The 16437-nt window shown below is 35.1% G+C and overlaps 2 protein-coding genes across 2 annotated transcripts; both read right to left on the bottom strand.

Annotated features, from left to right (window-relative positions):
• Positions 1 to 1330: 1330 nt before the first annotated feature.
• Positions 1331 to 2250, bottom strand: LOC120352423 (piggyBac transposable element-derived protein 4-like). Its single transcript, XM_039432841.1, is given in 2 exon segments — positions 1331 to 1743; positions 1746 to 2250. Coding segments are annotated over 2 exon segments (918 nt in total).
• An 859-nt stretch (positions 2251 to 3109) lies between these two features.
• LOC111048698 lies at positions 3110 to 13684 on the bottom strand. The gene is made up of 7 exons (XM_039432831.1): positions 13497 to 13684; positions 12367 to 13260; positions 11452 to 11588; positions 10308 to 10445; positions 6175 to 6279; positions 5658 to 5756; positions 3110 to 3147 (listed from the first exon to the last, which is right to left on the bottom strand). The coding sequence occupies exons 2-7, from the start codon at positions 13257 to 13259 to the stop codon at positions 3110 to 3112; spliced, it is 1410 nt and encodes a 469-aa protein (XP_039288765.1). The 5' UTR covers position 13260; positions 13497 to 13684.
• Between the last annotated feature and the right edge of the window lie 2753 nt (positions 13685 to 16437).

Raw genomic sequence — 16437 nt, 5'->3', positions numbered from 1 at the left:
AGGGTGTTGGTATCGAAGCGGCCTCTATCTCAAACCCCCAGCTTTCTAGTCTCATTGCCTTTGCAGTCTGGTAGCTACAATGAGAGAATTGTATATGTCTATTTCCATTCAATCTATGAAGAGACATCCATGTCACCAGGACAGGAACAGAATGCCAAAGTTCAAATATATACATTTGAAAAACATAATAAATTATGAACTTTTGCTGAGACACCTAAGGACCAAATGTTGGAAAAATGAAAAGTGTTGTAAGGACAAGTTTCCATTCAATCTATGAAGAGATATCCATGTCACCAGGACAGGAACAGAATGCCAAAGTTCAAATAATCGTTCTAAAGAACAATTTAAATAAAGAGCTCTATTATTACTGATCTCAGTCAAACATTTCACAAACATCTTTTTCTGTGGCCAATGCATTTTCCAGAACTCTTCAAAGTTTTTTTTCTATTATCTTCTGTAAGTTTTGCATACTGGAGTAAACTATTCTCTTTTTTATTACAATTATTACGTATATCTTTCATTTTTCCTAGCACCCTTCCCAATGTTATATTCATATTTACCATCATACTTTTTATTTTTTTCCACTGGATTCCTTCCCTAATTTCCTTCTTTCTGCATTCTTATTTGTTTTCCAAGCGGCCTGGTCACTTGATGACATTTCTTTCGTTTAGTGCTTTCTTTGTTGGGTAAGTAGTCATCTGTATTGTCATCACTCTGATCCTCATCTTCTGGTACATCTGTTGTTGGTAGTAGGACTTTTAACCCTCCATCAGGCGCAATGTCGAGCCTCCCGAGTTCGGGCGCAATGTGCCTGACAGGCGCTTATCATAAAATGCCATGTAAATTCAAAAAAAGACACATTATATGGATTTTTTTCACAAACTACTTTATTATTCAGATAATTGATTACTTATTTAAAGACAAATATAAAAACTATAGTAAATTTTATTGGTTTATTTCAATCTTAATAAGAGTTTTTTATCAAATCTCAGTTCAGTTTTTGCGAGTGAATGTGACTGAAAAATATTGACTTACAAACTACTTTATCATTCAGATAATTGATTACTTATTTACAGACAAATATAATAACCATAGTAAATTTTATTGATTTGTTTTAATCTTAATAAGAGTTTTTTTATCAAATCTCAGTTCAGTTTTTGCGAGTGAATGTGACTGAAAAATATTGACTTACAAGTTTTGTGAAAAATGACTCAATCAACACTGCAATTAGATTTATACCGAAATAACTAAAACTAGATTTTATAAACTGTTGTAAATACAAATAAAAAATAATGAACTATTATAAATATAAGTTGAAACTTGTATTTTTTTAGTCAGATTCACTCTCTGATTCAACAATTTGTTGGCGGGTTGCAGTGCAGCCTTGGCATACCATATTGGCATGAGATAGGCAAATCGCCTCATGGCAATCATGACATTCGTAATTCGACAGCCTTCTGTGGCCAGTTTCCGCAGCACAAGTGATGCATTTACGCCTCTTGGGAGGTTCTTGCGTGGGCGACTTCTCTCGATCATCATCAGCACTGGGGCGATATCTCTTCAGACGAACTTGTAGGCTGCTGGGAATTCCAGTTGTCTTCATACTTCTTCTCTGTAGCTCTCCATAAACCAGTTCATTCGCCAGTTTTTTCAGATACATTCTTCTGCGCAGGGGTTGTAGTTCATTGCACATGTAGATAACTTGTGAATTGATACCACCCACATTCAGCATTGCAAAAAAATGACCATTGGCCAGCGCTTGGTGTTCCGGCTTACACTGTATGTCATGCACATTTGATCTGCAGTATCGACACCACTTTTTGTCTGATTATAAAAAGTTATAATCTCAGGCTTCTTCCGCTCTCCAGAATCAGGGTCAATTGTTGAGTCATTATGAAGGGAGGATAGAAGAATGACATTTTTCCTTTCACGAGGGATGTAGGAAACCAGAACTTTGCCATCATTGAATGCAAACATACTGCTATATTGTTTTCTTCCTTTCACATTCACAAAATCTGGTGGCAACGCTGATTTATTTTTTCTTACAGTGCCAACGTAGGACAGTTTCTTTTTTCTCAGTTCATCAACCAAGTCAACATCAGTGAACCAATTGTCGGCTGTTATGTTCCGACCTGTTCCAACAATTGGTTCAACCATTCGTCTCACTACATCAGTTGGTTTATTGCTCAAACAATATGGACCTGCTGGTTGTTTACCAGCATATATTTCCATCTTCATAGTGTACGTCATTCTGGCATCTACGAGAGCATACACTTTTATTCCATACTTGTTTGGCTTAGATGGTATGTACTGCTTGAAGCTACATCTACCTCGAAAACCAGGAAGCATTTCATCAAGAGTCACGTTCTCCCCAACACAATAGCTCTTCTGACAATTCTCCACAAACTTTTCAAATACCTCCCTAACAGGAGCTAGACGGTCATATTTTTTTCGATCAGCTCGATTTGTCCGGTCATCAAAACGGAGGCAACGTGTTAGAGTCTTGAATCGCTTCAGATTCATTACAAGACTAAATTTCTCTACACCATCACCCTCAGCTCCCCAAAGTTCTTCTAGACATTGCCGATTTGCTTTGTATGCCCCAGCTAGGTACAACAAACCATGTAAGCCTTCAATTCAATAACATCAGTAGGCTTGATGTCTCGTTCTCTAGAGAATTGGTCCTTGATAGAGTTCATGTATTGGTTTGTACATGTTACAATTGTGTCAAGGATGTCGTCAGTAAATAAATTGCTCCAACATTCAAAAGCAGATTTAGCATTTCTTGCATTACCTTTTACACCAGGAAGATGAGTTACAATATTTTGAGATTGTACCCGACGAAAAGTGCTTCCAGGTGACTTTTTCAACCACTTAGTCTTCTTGTCTTTGCCCAAAAAAAATGTCTCATCTGTTTCTTCACTCGTAGTATCTTCATCATCACTAAACTTATCACAATCCTGCTCTGTATCGGAATCACCTTGTTGTTCCTCCACTTCATCTTGTGAATCGATGTCACTTTCTTCTCCCAAATCCTCATTGGCCGCTGGGTCTTCATCATCGTCATCCTCAAGGAAACGTCATAGCTCTTCAATATTTTTCTGATTGGTCATATCATACGTTTCTCGAGCCATTTTTCCAGTAAAACTGAAACCAAAACAAACAAAATTATTTTTATAATAGCTTATTTGTATAACTGCTAAATTACTAAATTACTTTTTTATAACTGCTAAATTATTTTTATATAACAATCAAAGTAAACTGACTGAGTAAATAATCATACAAAATATACATTTGACCAAAAGTGAACGAGTTCAGGCGCAACTGGCCTGAGAAGCCAACCTGAAAAAACATATATATTTTTGTAAAACAGACACAAATTTGATAATTATGTTTATAAAATGATCAAATTAAACTGACTAAATGAATAATGAAACAAAAAACATACCTTCAAAAAATGGACGAGTTCAGGCGCAACTGGCCTGAGAAGCCAAGATAGACAGATCTCCTCAACACACAATCAGAACGGCTACTGGTATGAGGAATTCAACACCTTCAAAATTGACGCAAGTATCCTGGAGACTAGCGATGTACGCGCCCTAGCGGCATCAAGAGAAACTAAAACAAATCTGCTGTGCCTGTCAGGCCTATTGCGCCCGACGAAGGGTTAAATCATTTGTGCTCACATCCATTGTAAACTCTGCAATATCCTCATCTGCTGGTACATTTGTTGTTGGTAGTAGGACTGTTAAATCATTTGTGCTCACATCCATTGTAAACTCTGCAATATCCTCATCTGTTGGTACATTCATTGTTGGTAGTAGGACTGTTACATTTTTGTGCACATATCTGTTATAGACTCATAATATCCTCATCTTCTTGTGGATCTATTATTAAATGATCATGCTCATCTGCTGGTACATTTTTGTTGGTAGTAGGACTGTTAAATCATTTGCACTCACATCCATAGTAGACTCTGCAATATCCTCATCTGCTGGTTCATTTATTGTTGATAGTGGGCCTGCTGCATCATTCGTGCTCATATCCATAGTAGACTTCAGGAAATCCTCATCTGCTGGTTCATTTATTGTTGGTAGTAGGCCTGTTACATCATGTGTGCTCACATCTTTAGTAGACTTCAGGAAATTCTCATCTGCTGGTACATTTATTGTTGATAGTAGGTTTTTTACATCAATCAAAATATTTATTCTAGACTTTGCAGCTTCTAAAAACATTTCCACCGATGAAGGCATCTCATTTTCTATGTTGGACTGAGTTATTTGTTGCAATGCCAAACCCAGGAAGGAGCCTCTTCGTTCACAAAATAGGTATACGAAATAATCTTCTGAAATAGGTCAAACCTAAATTAGTTCACTTCAGTTTGAGAAACCTGAACTGTACCTCTAAAATTAATTGTGGAAAGGCATTGGTTTAGGTTTTATCAGCGATTTTGATTGATACAATATTGTTTCTAGAACCATAAAACAATAATACTTCATAACATCCTATCATGTTTACATCTGCCAAGTCCTAATGCAAAACTCTTAACTCATTCTGTTACCATAACCTACAACATTTGAGCAAGTCTCCTATCTCCATTCTGATATTAAACCCTCAATTGAAACAGAATTTCATGAATCTGGTTCAGATTCAAATTAAGATTGCTTATTACTTACTTTTCCATATTTGAAGTTCCAATTTGGACATGAATAACAACAACAGACGAAAAACTTGAGGATATACACACCTCACAGTCATGCGTGTGAAAACAGTACTGCAGCTGAGAGTTGAAAGTTCTGCCAACTTCAAAATGGGAAATGGAGTTGAGAGGTTTGCGAATTGTTTAATATAAAAAGACAATTTTTTTGGAGTTCAGAGGTTCACTCATCATGTAGACAATAATCATATTGTGAGGTTGAAAATGTCATTTTCACAAAAAAGTGGAGATAAGAGGTTTGCTAATTAGGGTAATGGTATACATTTGAGGAACATATTAAATTAAATCATCAATTTTTGCTGAGTCACCTAAGGACCAATCGTTGCAAAAATGAAAAGTGTTCCAACGACAAGTTTCCATTCAATCTATGAAGAGACCTCCATGTCATCAGGACAGGAACAGAATGCCAAAGTTCAAATATACATTTGAGGAACATGAATCAAATTATCAATTTTTGCTGAGACACTGAAGGACCAATTGTTGGAAAAAAGAAAAGTGTTCCAATGACAAGTTTCCGTTCAATCTATGAAGAGACCTCCATGTCACCAGGACAGGAACATAAGTTCAAATATATATTGAAGGATTGATTGATTGTCAATGGAGAAAATGCTGATGAATATCAGTAAGTTATATTAATATTCTGGCGACAAAAGAAAATATGTCTAAATAATACTTTTTTTCAAAATCGAAATCTTAGCTGTAGGACAACATAATATTATAATTTTGAAGAGTGATTTTACTCTTCTCTTCGGGGTACCAGGCTCCAGATAAGACAAACAAATTTGATTGCCCAACCACTTGACATACTGAAAACAAACATAAATAAATAATATCAATAATCAATATTTCATGTCACATGATATTGTAATAATCAAGTACTGCCATATTGAAACTTGATCATATTGCCATATCGTTCAAGTAGATCATTTTGATGACTTACGTTTTTGATGAGTGTATTGGCCCTCTTCATCCACCACCACCACTATGTCCGGCCAGTAGGACAGCTTCCCCAGCCAGCCCCATATCAACTCACCAACAACTGAAATTAGAACAACAACTGTTCAGAAATAAATTACAGATTTCTTGTCAGTACATTTCTGATCATTTCTAAAAAGGGTCTAACACCTGCTACAGTTAACAAATTGAATTATTATCCTACTCTCTTTATACTGGATGCTACCAAAATTTATAAGTTACGGGGCTTTTATGTTCCATTGAATGTAGGTGAAAATATGGTAATTCTTATCTTGGTTTCATGTGAAATTTCAAATAGTATAAAAATGGTGATTGAAGTTTCTTGTTTGGAAGTGAATTGATAAGATAAATTCAAAATTCTAGGTGATTTTTTTGAACTTGGAATTGTGTGTAAAACAAATCATGAACTCTTTATGAATATTTCATGAATACCTACTTTGAACCAGGGGTGGTGGTGGGAGGCCTGGAGGTTCACAATCTACCTCCATTTCTAATTGTCTCCTCATTGGTTGCCTTCTCTGTCTCTTTGTTGCTGATGCTGCAGTTGAAGTCTCTGAAGCTCTTCTTCTGCTCTTTCATTCTCCAAACTAAAAATAAAAACAAAAGTATGAGAACAGGAGCAAGAATTAGAAGACTTGAACTTTTGGTTGCACAAAAATCTGTTAAATTTTAATCCCGATTAAAAGCCACAAGAAATAATCAGAGAAGCCATCTTTTTACAAAAACCTTCACTGATTGGCTCTCTTGGAATACAGGTATAATCATGGTTAAGATTTAACAGCCTTTTTTGCGATTGGGCCAAAACGTTCATACAAAATGAAACCAACGATATCATGGGTAATTAGTGGTTTGATGTTGAATTGAATTCTCTTTTTTTCAATTACTTAAAATCGTTTTTCCTATTAGCCCTGTCCCATTTTATTAAAATTTATAGAGCTGTAATACCAATACCTACAACAACCAATATATACCATAAATTCAACCAAAATTATTCATATGTTACCAGTAAGTCATATTTTTTTCAAAGTCCCAATTGGGGATCATGGCAGTTGTGAGGTAGGAATGATACAAGAAAGAAGTTGAGTTAGTTTATTCACATTTTACTTTCAGATGTCAAAATTATTCAATACATAAGAAAAATATAATTCAAAACATTTCTGATGGTTATTTCTTCTTGTGCCAGTCAGAAAAACACTGAACATGAAGGCATTTTACACATTGCTTTCTGAAATTTGTTTTGCATATCCCATATTTCCTCTGCTTTCATTCAGTGGTATGCTCCAGCATGTGTCCCACAGGGTCCAGACGCACTGCCTCTTCAACTCTTCTAAATGCTGTGTAACCGTCGCAGAACCCTTCAAGGCTACCCTTACAATCAAGGTCTTACAACTACCAAATCAATAAAAATTACACAAATGCAGGTAAAAAGATGAAATTTTATTAACCATCATAAACATAAAAGTTCCAATTATTAGCAACACTACTGACATCTATTCGATATCCGCTACAGTAATCATCATACTTGCAATTTCAAATCAAAAATCTATATTTTAATTGCTTTTCATATTTCTAGTTTGTAAAGTCTATAATTACTATTCAGGACCTCACTAGGTACCTCCTCTAACAAAAGTTCTTTTGAAATTAGTCATCATCAGAATAAGTTCTAGTTCTTAATAAAATAAGTAAATATATAATTCCAGTATAACAATAATCAAAAGACTCAAAAATGACAAACTCTAACCATACAAATTAACAATCAACTTCTGGTCCTAGAACCCCCATTATTACACTACTAGCTCTGGTCCTAAAACCCCCATTATAACACTACTAGCGGTAAATAATCAAAATAATAAAATCACTTTCATATCGATAAAACAACAGTATTTTTACTCAACAAATATATTCTTAAACAAGGAAACCATGAAAATTAACAATTGACCTAACAGGACTGTTATCCTCAGTCTTCCCCTTCCAATCAATTCTGGACGCGCTCCATCAAATGGAATTTCATTAACATAACAATATTCAACTTCCTTAATTCTCAATAAGGTAAACCCAATTCTTAATCAAATCATCAATCGTTATCAGTGAACTAAACAAAACATTAATCAATCACGAATCAAATCCCTTAAGCAATCAAATTCAGAATCAGAACATCAAATACAATTATTATTCCCTAAACTAAACATTAATCATCATTAAACCGAGCATCAATCAAAATTATTCCAAAATGAATCAAAATTTAATCCTATCGATAATTAAAAATTATTTCAATAATTAATCAAATTTACTCCAAACTTTATTCAACTACTATTCAAATTCCTTAAGCAGTCATCTACTTAATCAGAGCATCAATCATTAACATTAAACTCTAAGCAAAGCCGTAATCAAACATAAATCAAGTAATAATCATTTCTATTAATAATCATAATCCTAATAATAATCAAATCATTTCATTAATAATCATTTCAAGAATAATCAACTAAAGAAGACGATGCTCACAATCCTTTGTTCAAACATTTCTGAAACCTCTATAGAAATCAAATGTAAAATTGCCATTTCTCTCTCCTCTCTTTCTCTCTCTCAGAAATTTCGAACAAACCATGAAAATAGACTTTTGAAAGAGATAATATGAATAGATCTGTGAATTTTGAATAGGGGTAGTATGAGTGAATTTTTCTTGAATTGAGCAATTACTCACCAAAGTAAACTATAAGAGTTAGACGGCTCCAGATAGAACTAGCCATGGCTGGCACTGCACTACGTCTGATCGATTTATTCAGATCGTAATTTCAATTAGCCGATCAAAATGTATTGCAACAGAGTCGCCGGTCACTGTCAGCTGCTTTAGGATAAGATGGTCTCCCTGCATTTTTAGGATATGAAATTGAAGACCGAGCCAGGTAAGCTCTTGTCACACTGCGTTTGAAGTCAAGCAAGGGAATTTTTGTGTTAGCTAAGCAATACAGAATGTATGCATTTACAAGAGTGGTATCAAGTAGAAAAGTGAAGATAGGAAAATATCACTTCTTCCCTTTGACTTTTATGCGGTACCTGTTCACATACCAGTCCATGGATGTTTGCCACCCGTTTGGGGTGTATTGGTGCAGCCGTTGCTTCTTCAGCTGAATATGGTCTCCCTCTCCTCTTGGGAGGCTGTCTTCCTCCAACAATAATAACCTCAGCCACATACTGTTGGAAGTAGATAAGATCCATGACTTGTTTTGCAGGAAGATGTTGTCTAGCTGACTCTTTTCTGTACTCCAGCCAGGAATTGGTAACAGCAAGGTCGAGAGCATGAGTGAACATTCTCAGGGTCCACTTCTTTCTTCTTATGAATGTTCTATAGACAGCTACAAGAAAATCCAATTTGTCCACCCCTCCCACACTTGCATTATAAAGTTGCTCACACTGTGGCCTTGGCACATCAATATACTTTTTCTGCTTTTTATCCCAACGATGACATGAGTGTCACTTACTCCTTCACCCACAGAATTTGATCCCAATGTGACACAAGAGTTGTCAGCCCATTTGGTCGAGATGATTTTATCTTGGCTGACAACTTCATCCACTGAGCCACGAGACATTTTTTTCATTTCTTGGTCACTTTTCAATGGGGGTTTTCCAAATCTATCTACACGAATTGTTCCCACTGCATATATTTCTTTTTTCTTTAACCATTGTAATAAGGGATATGTACTGAAGAAGTTATCAAAATACAGTTGACAGAATGGAGGCAGCCTATCTGACAGCTGCATGACAACTGAGAATACTCAGTATCATGTTACATGATATTGTAATAATCAAGTACTGCCATATTGTAACCTGATCATATTGCCATATCGTTGAAGTAGATCATTTTGATGACTTACGTTTTTGACGAATGTCTGATATTAAAAATCAGCTTCTACAGAGAAACAATGGCGTCTTCTCCTAGTAAAAATGGGTACCAATTTTCTCTCAATATTCTCCAGTTTTACAATAGCTACGGTATGTCATCTATTGCAGGAAAAATGTAGATGTTATGTGCTTTACTTGATTTACTCATGAACTTCAACTTTAGTTTTCCTGAAGTTTTATCAATAGATAAAATCTGTGCAACAAATGTTTTTTCCATTGTCTTTTTCAAATTTGCATCATAAATTAGTTTTACCAATACAAATCCATTGTCACTGAAATCATTGAAACTGAATTCTGTCAGTTTATCATTTGGACCCTAAGATAATGGTTTCATCATAGTTTATTAGAGCTTCTGGTGAAACTTAAAATACTCAAAATACTCACATATCAGTTCATTACCAACCTAAGCTCTTGATCTTTTAATGTTCTGACATAGACATTGAGATAAGAGATCCTGATGTCTAATTGAAAATCCTTACACCCACTCAATTCCTGGCATGTTTCTGATGAACCTTGGCTCATTAACCCCTCTTTGATCCAAATAGGCCTTGATTATTAAACGTAAATCGAAGGTTGTGAGGGGAAACTCACATTCACTAGCTAGAACTAACCCTTGAGACAATACTTTTTCATCTTCTGCTGATAAAATACAAGGACGTCCAACACTCATTGAATGCAAACCCCGTGTCTTTCTACTCAATGTTGCTTGAAATACCATATTTTTCTGCTGCTTTGCGTAGTGACAAGGTCTTCTCATTTACCGCCTGGATCGCTTTTGATAAATTCTCATCACTGAAGTCTTTATATTTTCGTGCCCCTGGCTTCTGTTGCTGATTTCTCACCATGTTCAAGCCTGGACAAAGAAAGAAAAACTCTAATTTTTAGATTATAGGTTTGTTATGACAACATATATTTATGTATTAGAACCACCTTGAATAGGTGAGTAAAATAAGCTATCACTCGATAACATAGGATGAATATTTCAGATTCTAAAATTTGGAACCCCCTGCGATGCCCCCCCTTGGATCAATATTTTTGAAAAATAAATTTGATCAAGTCTTAACTCTTAACAAGTCTAACTCAACCTATCTAGTTCAATTTAAAATTAGATTGGAGGCTATATTCTCGAATAGCCAAGTTTCAACTGACACCTTTTATATTTAAAATCTATTTGAAATGTGTTTCAAGTTACCCCACAATTGTACTCATTCAATTGTTTTAATTATAGTAATTTTTCAAGAGCTCATAACCGCAATTTATGTACGGTACACAGAATCACAAACATGTGAGGCTATGTTGCATCACATACCAATATGATACCACAAAGTTTTATGTGATTTGCATGTAAAGTTTTTCCGAGTATGTTTTTAGGTTAAAAACTACTAAATTAGAAATGGAGAATAAATTATTCTTACCTTGATATTGATGAACAATTTAAACAAATATTGTAAGTAGAATTTATTTGAAGTGTTTACCAAGCGTTAAAAGTTCTTTGCAGTGCTGCCAGTACAATATTTCAAAAATTACCTCTGGATGTTTCAAGTTACCCCACTGTTTCAAGTTACCCCAATTTACGGCACCTGCTACAGTTAACAAATTGAATTATTAGCCTACTCTCTTTATACTGAATGCTACCAAAATTTATAAGTTACGGGGCTTTTATGTTTCATTGAATGTAAGTGAAAATGTGGTAATTTTTATCTTGGTTTCTAGTGAAATTTCAAATAGGATAGAAATTGTGATTGAAGTTTCTTGTTTGAAAGTAAAATGATAGATAAGATAAATTCAAAATTCTAGGTGATTTTTCTGAACTCAGAATTGTGTGTAAATCAAATCATGAACTCTTTATGAATACTTGCTATCAACGGGGGGTGGTGGTGGGAGGACTGGAGGTTCAAGATCAACCTCCATCTCTGCTTGTCTCCTCATTGGTGTGGCCTTCTCTGTCTCTGTCTCTCTCGTTGTTGCTGTCTGTTCTTCTACATCAATCTCCAAACTAAAAATAAAAACAAAAGTATAAGAACAGGAGCAAGAAGTAGGAAAAGACTTAAAACACCTGGTTGCACAAATATCTGTTGAATTTTAATCCCGATTAAATGCCAAAAGAACTAATCAGAGAAGCCATCTTTTCACCAAAAACCTTCTCTGATTGGAATATAATCATGGTCACGATTTAACAGCCTTTTTTGCAATTGGGCCAAAACATTTGTACAAAATGAAACCAACGATATTTGGTTAATTAGTGGTATGATGTTGAATTGAATTCTCTTTTTTCCAATTACTTGAAATCGTTTTTCCTTTTAGCCCTCTCCCATTTTATTAAAATTTATAGAGCTGGAATTTTGTATGAATTGAAATGTTTGTGCCTCAAACAAGCCTTTCTGGTACATTTCAAATGTTGTTATTTTAATATATGAAATAGATGAATAGATAAAAAAATCATATTTTTCACAATATTGTTATTTACATGGAGTCAGAGTTCCAAATTGTGATACAGTAGTGGGATTCTTTATGTCTGAATAAATTCTGACTCAAGATTCATGATTACAATTTATAAACCATCTTTAGAACTACAGTATGTACCTTACTTCGAGTTTAGCTTGTGCCTTTATAACAGTGAATTCTAGTTGTACTGTGAGTAGTTTAATATTGTGCAATTTATTATTTTATTGTAAGTGTGCTTCAATTTAGTTGCATTCAAGTACATAAAGTTATTCTATTTTAAACTCGTCCAAACCACATATTTCAATATGAGTCTGCAGTGGACCCTGCACTCGTGGTTGTCTAGGACTACAAGCACTGGATTTGTAGGTGAGCACTTCACATTTTTTATGAAGTGATCCAGATAATGATTGAATGAATCAGTAGTCATCCACCCTGACTCGCCACCAACAGCACAAGAACCTGGAGGAGCTCCTTGGGTCATTCGGTCATTCACTCTTTTGCGGGGATAAACAAAGAAGGGAGGAACTGCATTACCCACTGCACTCTCTGCACAGCAAACAGTGATAAGTGTTCCTCGTTCAGCAGAAGTAACTTTAGACACTTGCTTTTGCCCTTTAGCTGAAATGATTTTGCTGGGTCTATGAACAGTAGACAGTCCAGTCTCATCAATATTATAGACTGCATCTGGACTAAACTTGTGTTCTTTGTACACTGTCCTCAAGTTGCTAAAAAACACATAAACTGTGGTCTCATTGAACGCAGTTCCCCTAGCCAAACTAGTTGCTTGAGGATTCCTTAAGGACAATTCTGTATGTCGGCTCATAAAACCCATCTGCCAATCATAACTGGCAGATTTATTTTTCATCCAGTTCTCTGGGACTTTTTTGCCCCTAGCAATTGCATATTCATATGCAAATTTTCGCAATTCCTTTGGAGCTAAACCATAGTTTAGCTTTGAAGACAATATCAAATAATTCTTGAGGTCTTCCTCCTCATCATTCGAAAATATTTGACATGTGTTATAATTAGGGTTGAATGTAGTTTCTACTCCTTTGACGATTTTTTCATGGTATCTTCCTAATGTTTTCCTATCTATCTCAAATTCTTGTGCAACTGACCTAACACTTCTTCCAGATTCAATGATTGTCTTTACTGCATTTTTCATGGTGTCTGCATCAATTTTTTTACGTGGCTTAGCCCCCTCCTCCCATTTGAAAGGCATTCTGAAAAAAATAAAATAATTATTTGGATTTGACGAGCCAATATGATCAATATTGACTGGGTCAAGCCTCCCTACAAGTGGTGGGTCAACCCTCCCAACATGACCAACTCCAATAAAACTGAACCTAAAACATGGAGCGGTTATTATAACTGAATCATTCATATACGAAAAGATAGCTAAAATCATCATTAACACTGTGGCAAATAACGTTTTATAGAATAAATCTATTGAACTCACCTGACTTCTTAGAGAGAAAAACTCAAAAACATGAGAATTCGTTGAGCAAAAATTGAATCACAATTCAAATCACTGTTTGAACGATCCAGTGCCAAGTGAATAGCCAATTGAAATACATGTTCTCGAAGGTCTTTGCCAAGGCTACAGTTAACTGAATCTACAAGCGGGATTTTCAAAAAACAGTGGTGGGTCAAGCCTCCCTTATGGTCAACCCTCCCTGTCTTCCCCTACAAATTCTTTAATTACAAAATATTCCAACCATCCATGACAACAAAAAACAGCAGCACTCAGGTCAATGATTTATAGATTAATATTCCTAAGACAAAAGAAAATTATGAAAAAGAAGTGAACATTATAAAACATTTTGCAATAACAAATGGATATAATACTAAAATTATTGATAAAATGATGTATAAACAAAAATATAAACAATATAGTTCACAAAATCAAGGAATCTGTATCTAAATCAATGTTGAATTATGGTTCGCAAAATATCAATTGTTCTATCTTATTCGTTGTGAGACGGCTCCTTCTTTGAGTGCAAATGTATCCTGCCTTTGAAAATATTCGTTCGCAAGGAACCGAAGTTGCAGGAATACATAATCGTTTCATCACCATGTTGTAAAGAATCGAATACACATTTTTCCTAGATTCCCACCAATTTAGTGGATCGCTTGTTTGGAGCAAGTATGCCTCTGCTACATATTTATCCAATTCAATGATTGCTGCAGAGGTGGGATCATGCTGGCCATGTATTTTATTCATGTCTTCATCAAATTCCTCCCAAATGGATGACGTTTCACTTTGGGGTATGCCATCAGTATATTGTGCGGTTTGCAATTGTTGCTGCACTATCTGTCTGTTGTTGGCTATAGAGGCTTTCATCTTGGCTAATAAGCCCTGGTAGGCAGGTTTGTAGGAACTATTGTCCTGAAACCCCTGTTTTTTGAACCTGGGATCCAAGAGAACACACTGACGAATTAGGTCCTGGGAATCCCTACCTCCTAACCGCTCAGTCAATTGTGAAAGAAGGTTATTAAGGAGTAATTCTACTTTTGCATGAAAATTTTTACTCAAGTCTATTCTGACTCGCCATACCATCAACCTGGACAAAACACTACTCTTAGAGATAGAAACATGTTTCTCTTCAGAGACTGATTTGGTGACCTCATCAAATTGCTTCAATACTTCAGAAGCCTGCTGGATAATAGTCCAATCATCCTCACTCAAGTCGTTATTGACTCCTTGAATTGCTAGAGTTGATACTATGACATCTTTATTTTTAAAAAATCTTTCCATCATATCAAAGGTGGAATTCCACCTGGTAGGAACATCTTGCTATAGTTTTACTTTATCAACTTTCATTCTCTCTTGCATTTCATGCAATTTTGCAAGAGCATGAGAGCTTTTTTTAAAATACTGAATGACATTCTTGGCCTTTTCAATGCTTTCTCCTATTGAAGCTGTTATTGCAGCTTGTACAGCTAAATTCAGTGAATGAGCAAAGCATGCAATATGCCTGAAATTCAATAGTGATACAGCAGCTTTCATATTAGCTGCATTGTCTGTAACGACTGCAGTTACTTTGTAATCCATCTCAAATTTTTTCAATACACACATCAACCAATTGGCAATGTTTTTGGCTGTATGCCTTTCAGAAAACTCCGAACATTCTAATAAGTATGATTTTAAAAACTGCTATTGTTTATATTTGTCCATCCATCTGTTGTTAAGGAAATAGCTTTAGCCATCGCCAGTTCCGATTTTACCTTTTTTAGAAGGTCGAAGTGGACACTGGGAAGCAAAGAGTTTGAAAGTGTTTTTCGGCTGGGCAATTCATAATTTGGACAAAGCATCTTGACAAATTCTTTGAATTCCGTGTCTTCAACCAAAGAAAAGGGTGATACTCCTTTGCTATCACTTTTAATAACTGAATGTCTATTTTTCTACTCCTAGTGATGGACATTGGTTTGATACTCTCCACATACCTTGACATGAGTGGCTGTATGGGAGTTGTTGGTGAGAACTGTGACTTTGGCAAGCTGACATCAGATGTAGTTCCAATGCTCAAAGGTGTGGAAGTGCTTGTTGATGGCATAGCTTGAGTTGAACTTGCTTGGATTGCTTCACCTGGATCATCACATGATGGCGACTCACCTTTGTTGTTGGAGTGATTTTTTTTAGTTCTTTGTAAAGTAACTGTGGGATGTTTCAGCTTCAGGTGCCTCTTAAGGTTAGAGCTGGAACCAGCAGACATTACAACTAAATGTTGGCAATAGTTGCATTTTCCTTTGTCGCCCAATTTGGAAAAGTGGTACCAAATGTCAGATGACACTCTTCTGGACATCTGAAATTGAAAAAAAAATGTAAATTCCAATTTTGATATATTTATTCACACAAACAATCAGAATTGCTAGTTTATTTTGTAGTTAATGGAATTATTATTGAATATTATAAGGAATTTTAAGTGATTCATTTCATCTTGAAAAGCTACTATTTTAGAGCGCATTCAGGTTAGGTATGTAATATCTATAGTAGGTTGGAGCGTTTCGTGTGTCTACTTTGATTGTAGCACCGAAATTCCACTTCAGAGATAGAATTATTTGATACTTTTATTTTCCAAGAAGGATTTTGCCTCTTGTCTAATAAAAATATTCATCATTCTACTCTGGATCCTAAACTAACAAATTTACCATTTTCATTAAGTTGATAATGCGTTAGTAATAAATAAAATACATTGCATCTGATTACATTTATTGAAAACTTTTCAAGGTTACGAAATAAAAGAATGTTACACAATAAAATAGAAACTTATTACTACCAAACCTATTCTCTGAATTATGTTTTTCTCTCAACAAGACCTAATTTCTAAAATAATAATCAAATTTTACTGATCTTCTCTAATAGATGAAATTAATTAAAATTTCTACTCTACGTGAAT

This window comes from Nilaparvata lugens, chromosome 1, assembly GCF_014356525.2.
Source record: "Nilaparvata lugens isolate BPH chromosome 1, ASM1435652v1, whole genome shotgun sequence".
In the NCBI taxonomy this organism is placed as follows: Eukaryota; Metazoa; Arthropoda; class Insecta; order Hemiptera; family Delphacidae; genus Nilaparvata; species Nilaparvata lugens.
The sequence above is the reverse complement of the archived record's forward strand: the minus strand, read 5'-3'. Positions and strand labels throughout refer to the sequence as shown.

Coding starts and splice junctions, on each gene's coding strand:
- LOC111048698 (XM_039432831.1), bottom strand. CDS start 13,259: ATGCCTTTCAAATGGGAGGAGGGGGCTAAGCCACGTAAAAAAATTGAT. Junction 11,589..12,366: donor GTAGTCCTAGACAACCACGA/GTGCAGGGTCCA, acceptor TTTTATTTTTAG/TTTGGAGATTGATGTAGAAG. Junction 6,280..10,307: donor CAAAGCAGCAGAAAAATATG/GTATTTCAAGCA, acceptor TTTTATTTTTAG/TTTGGAGAATGAAAGAGCAG.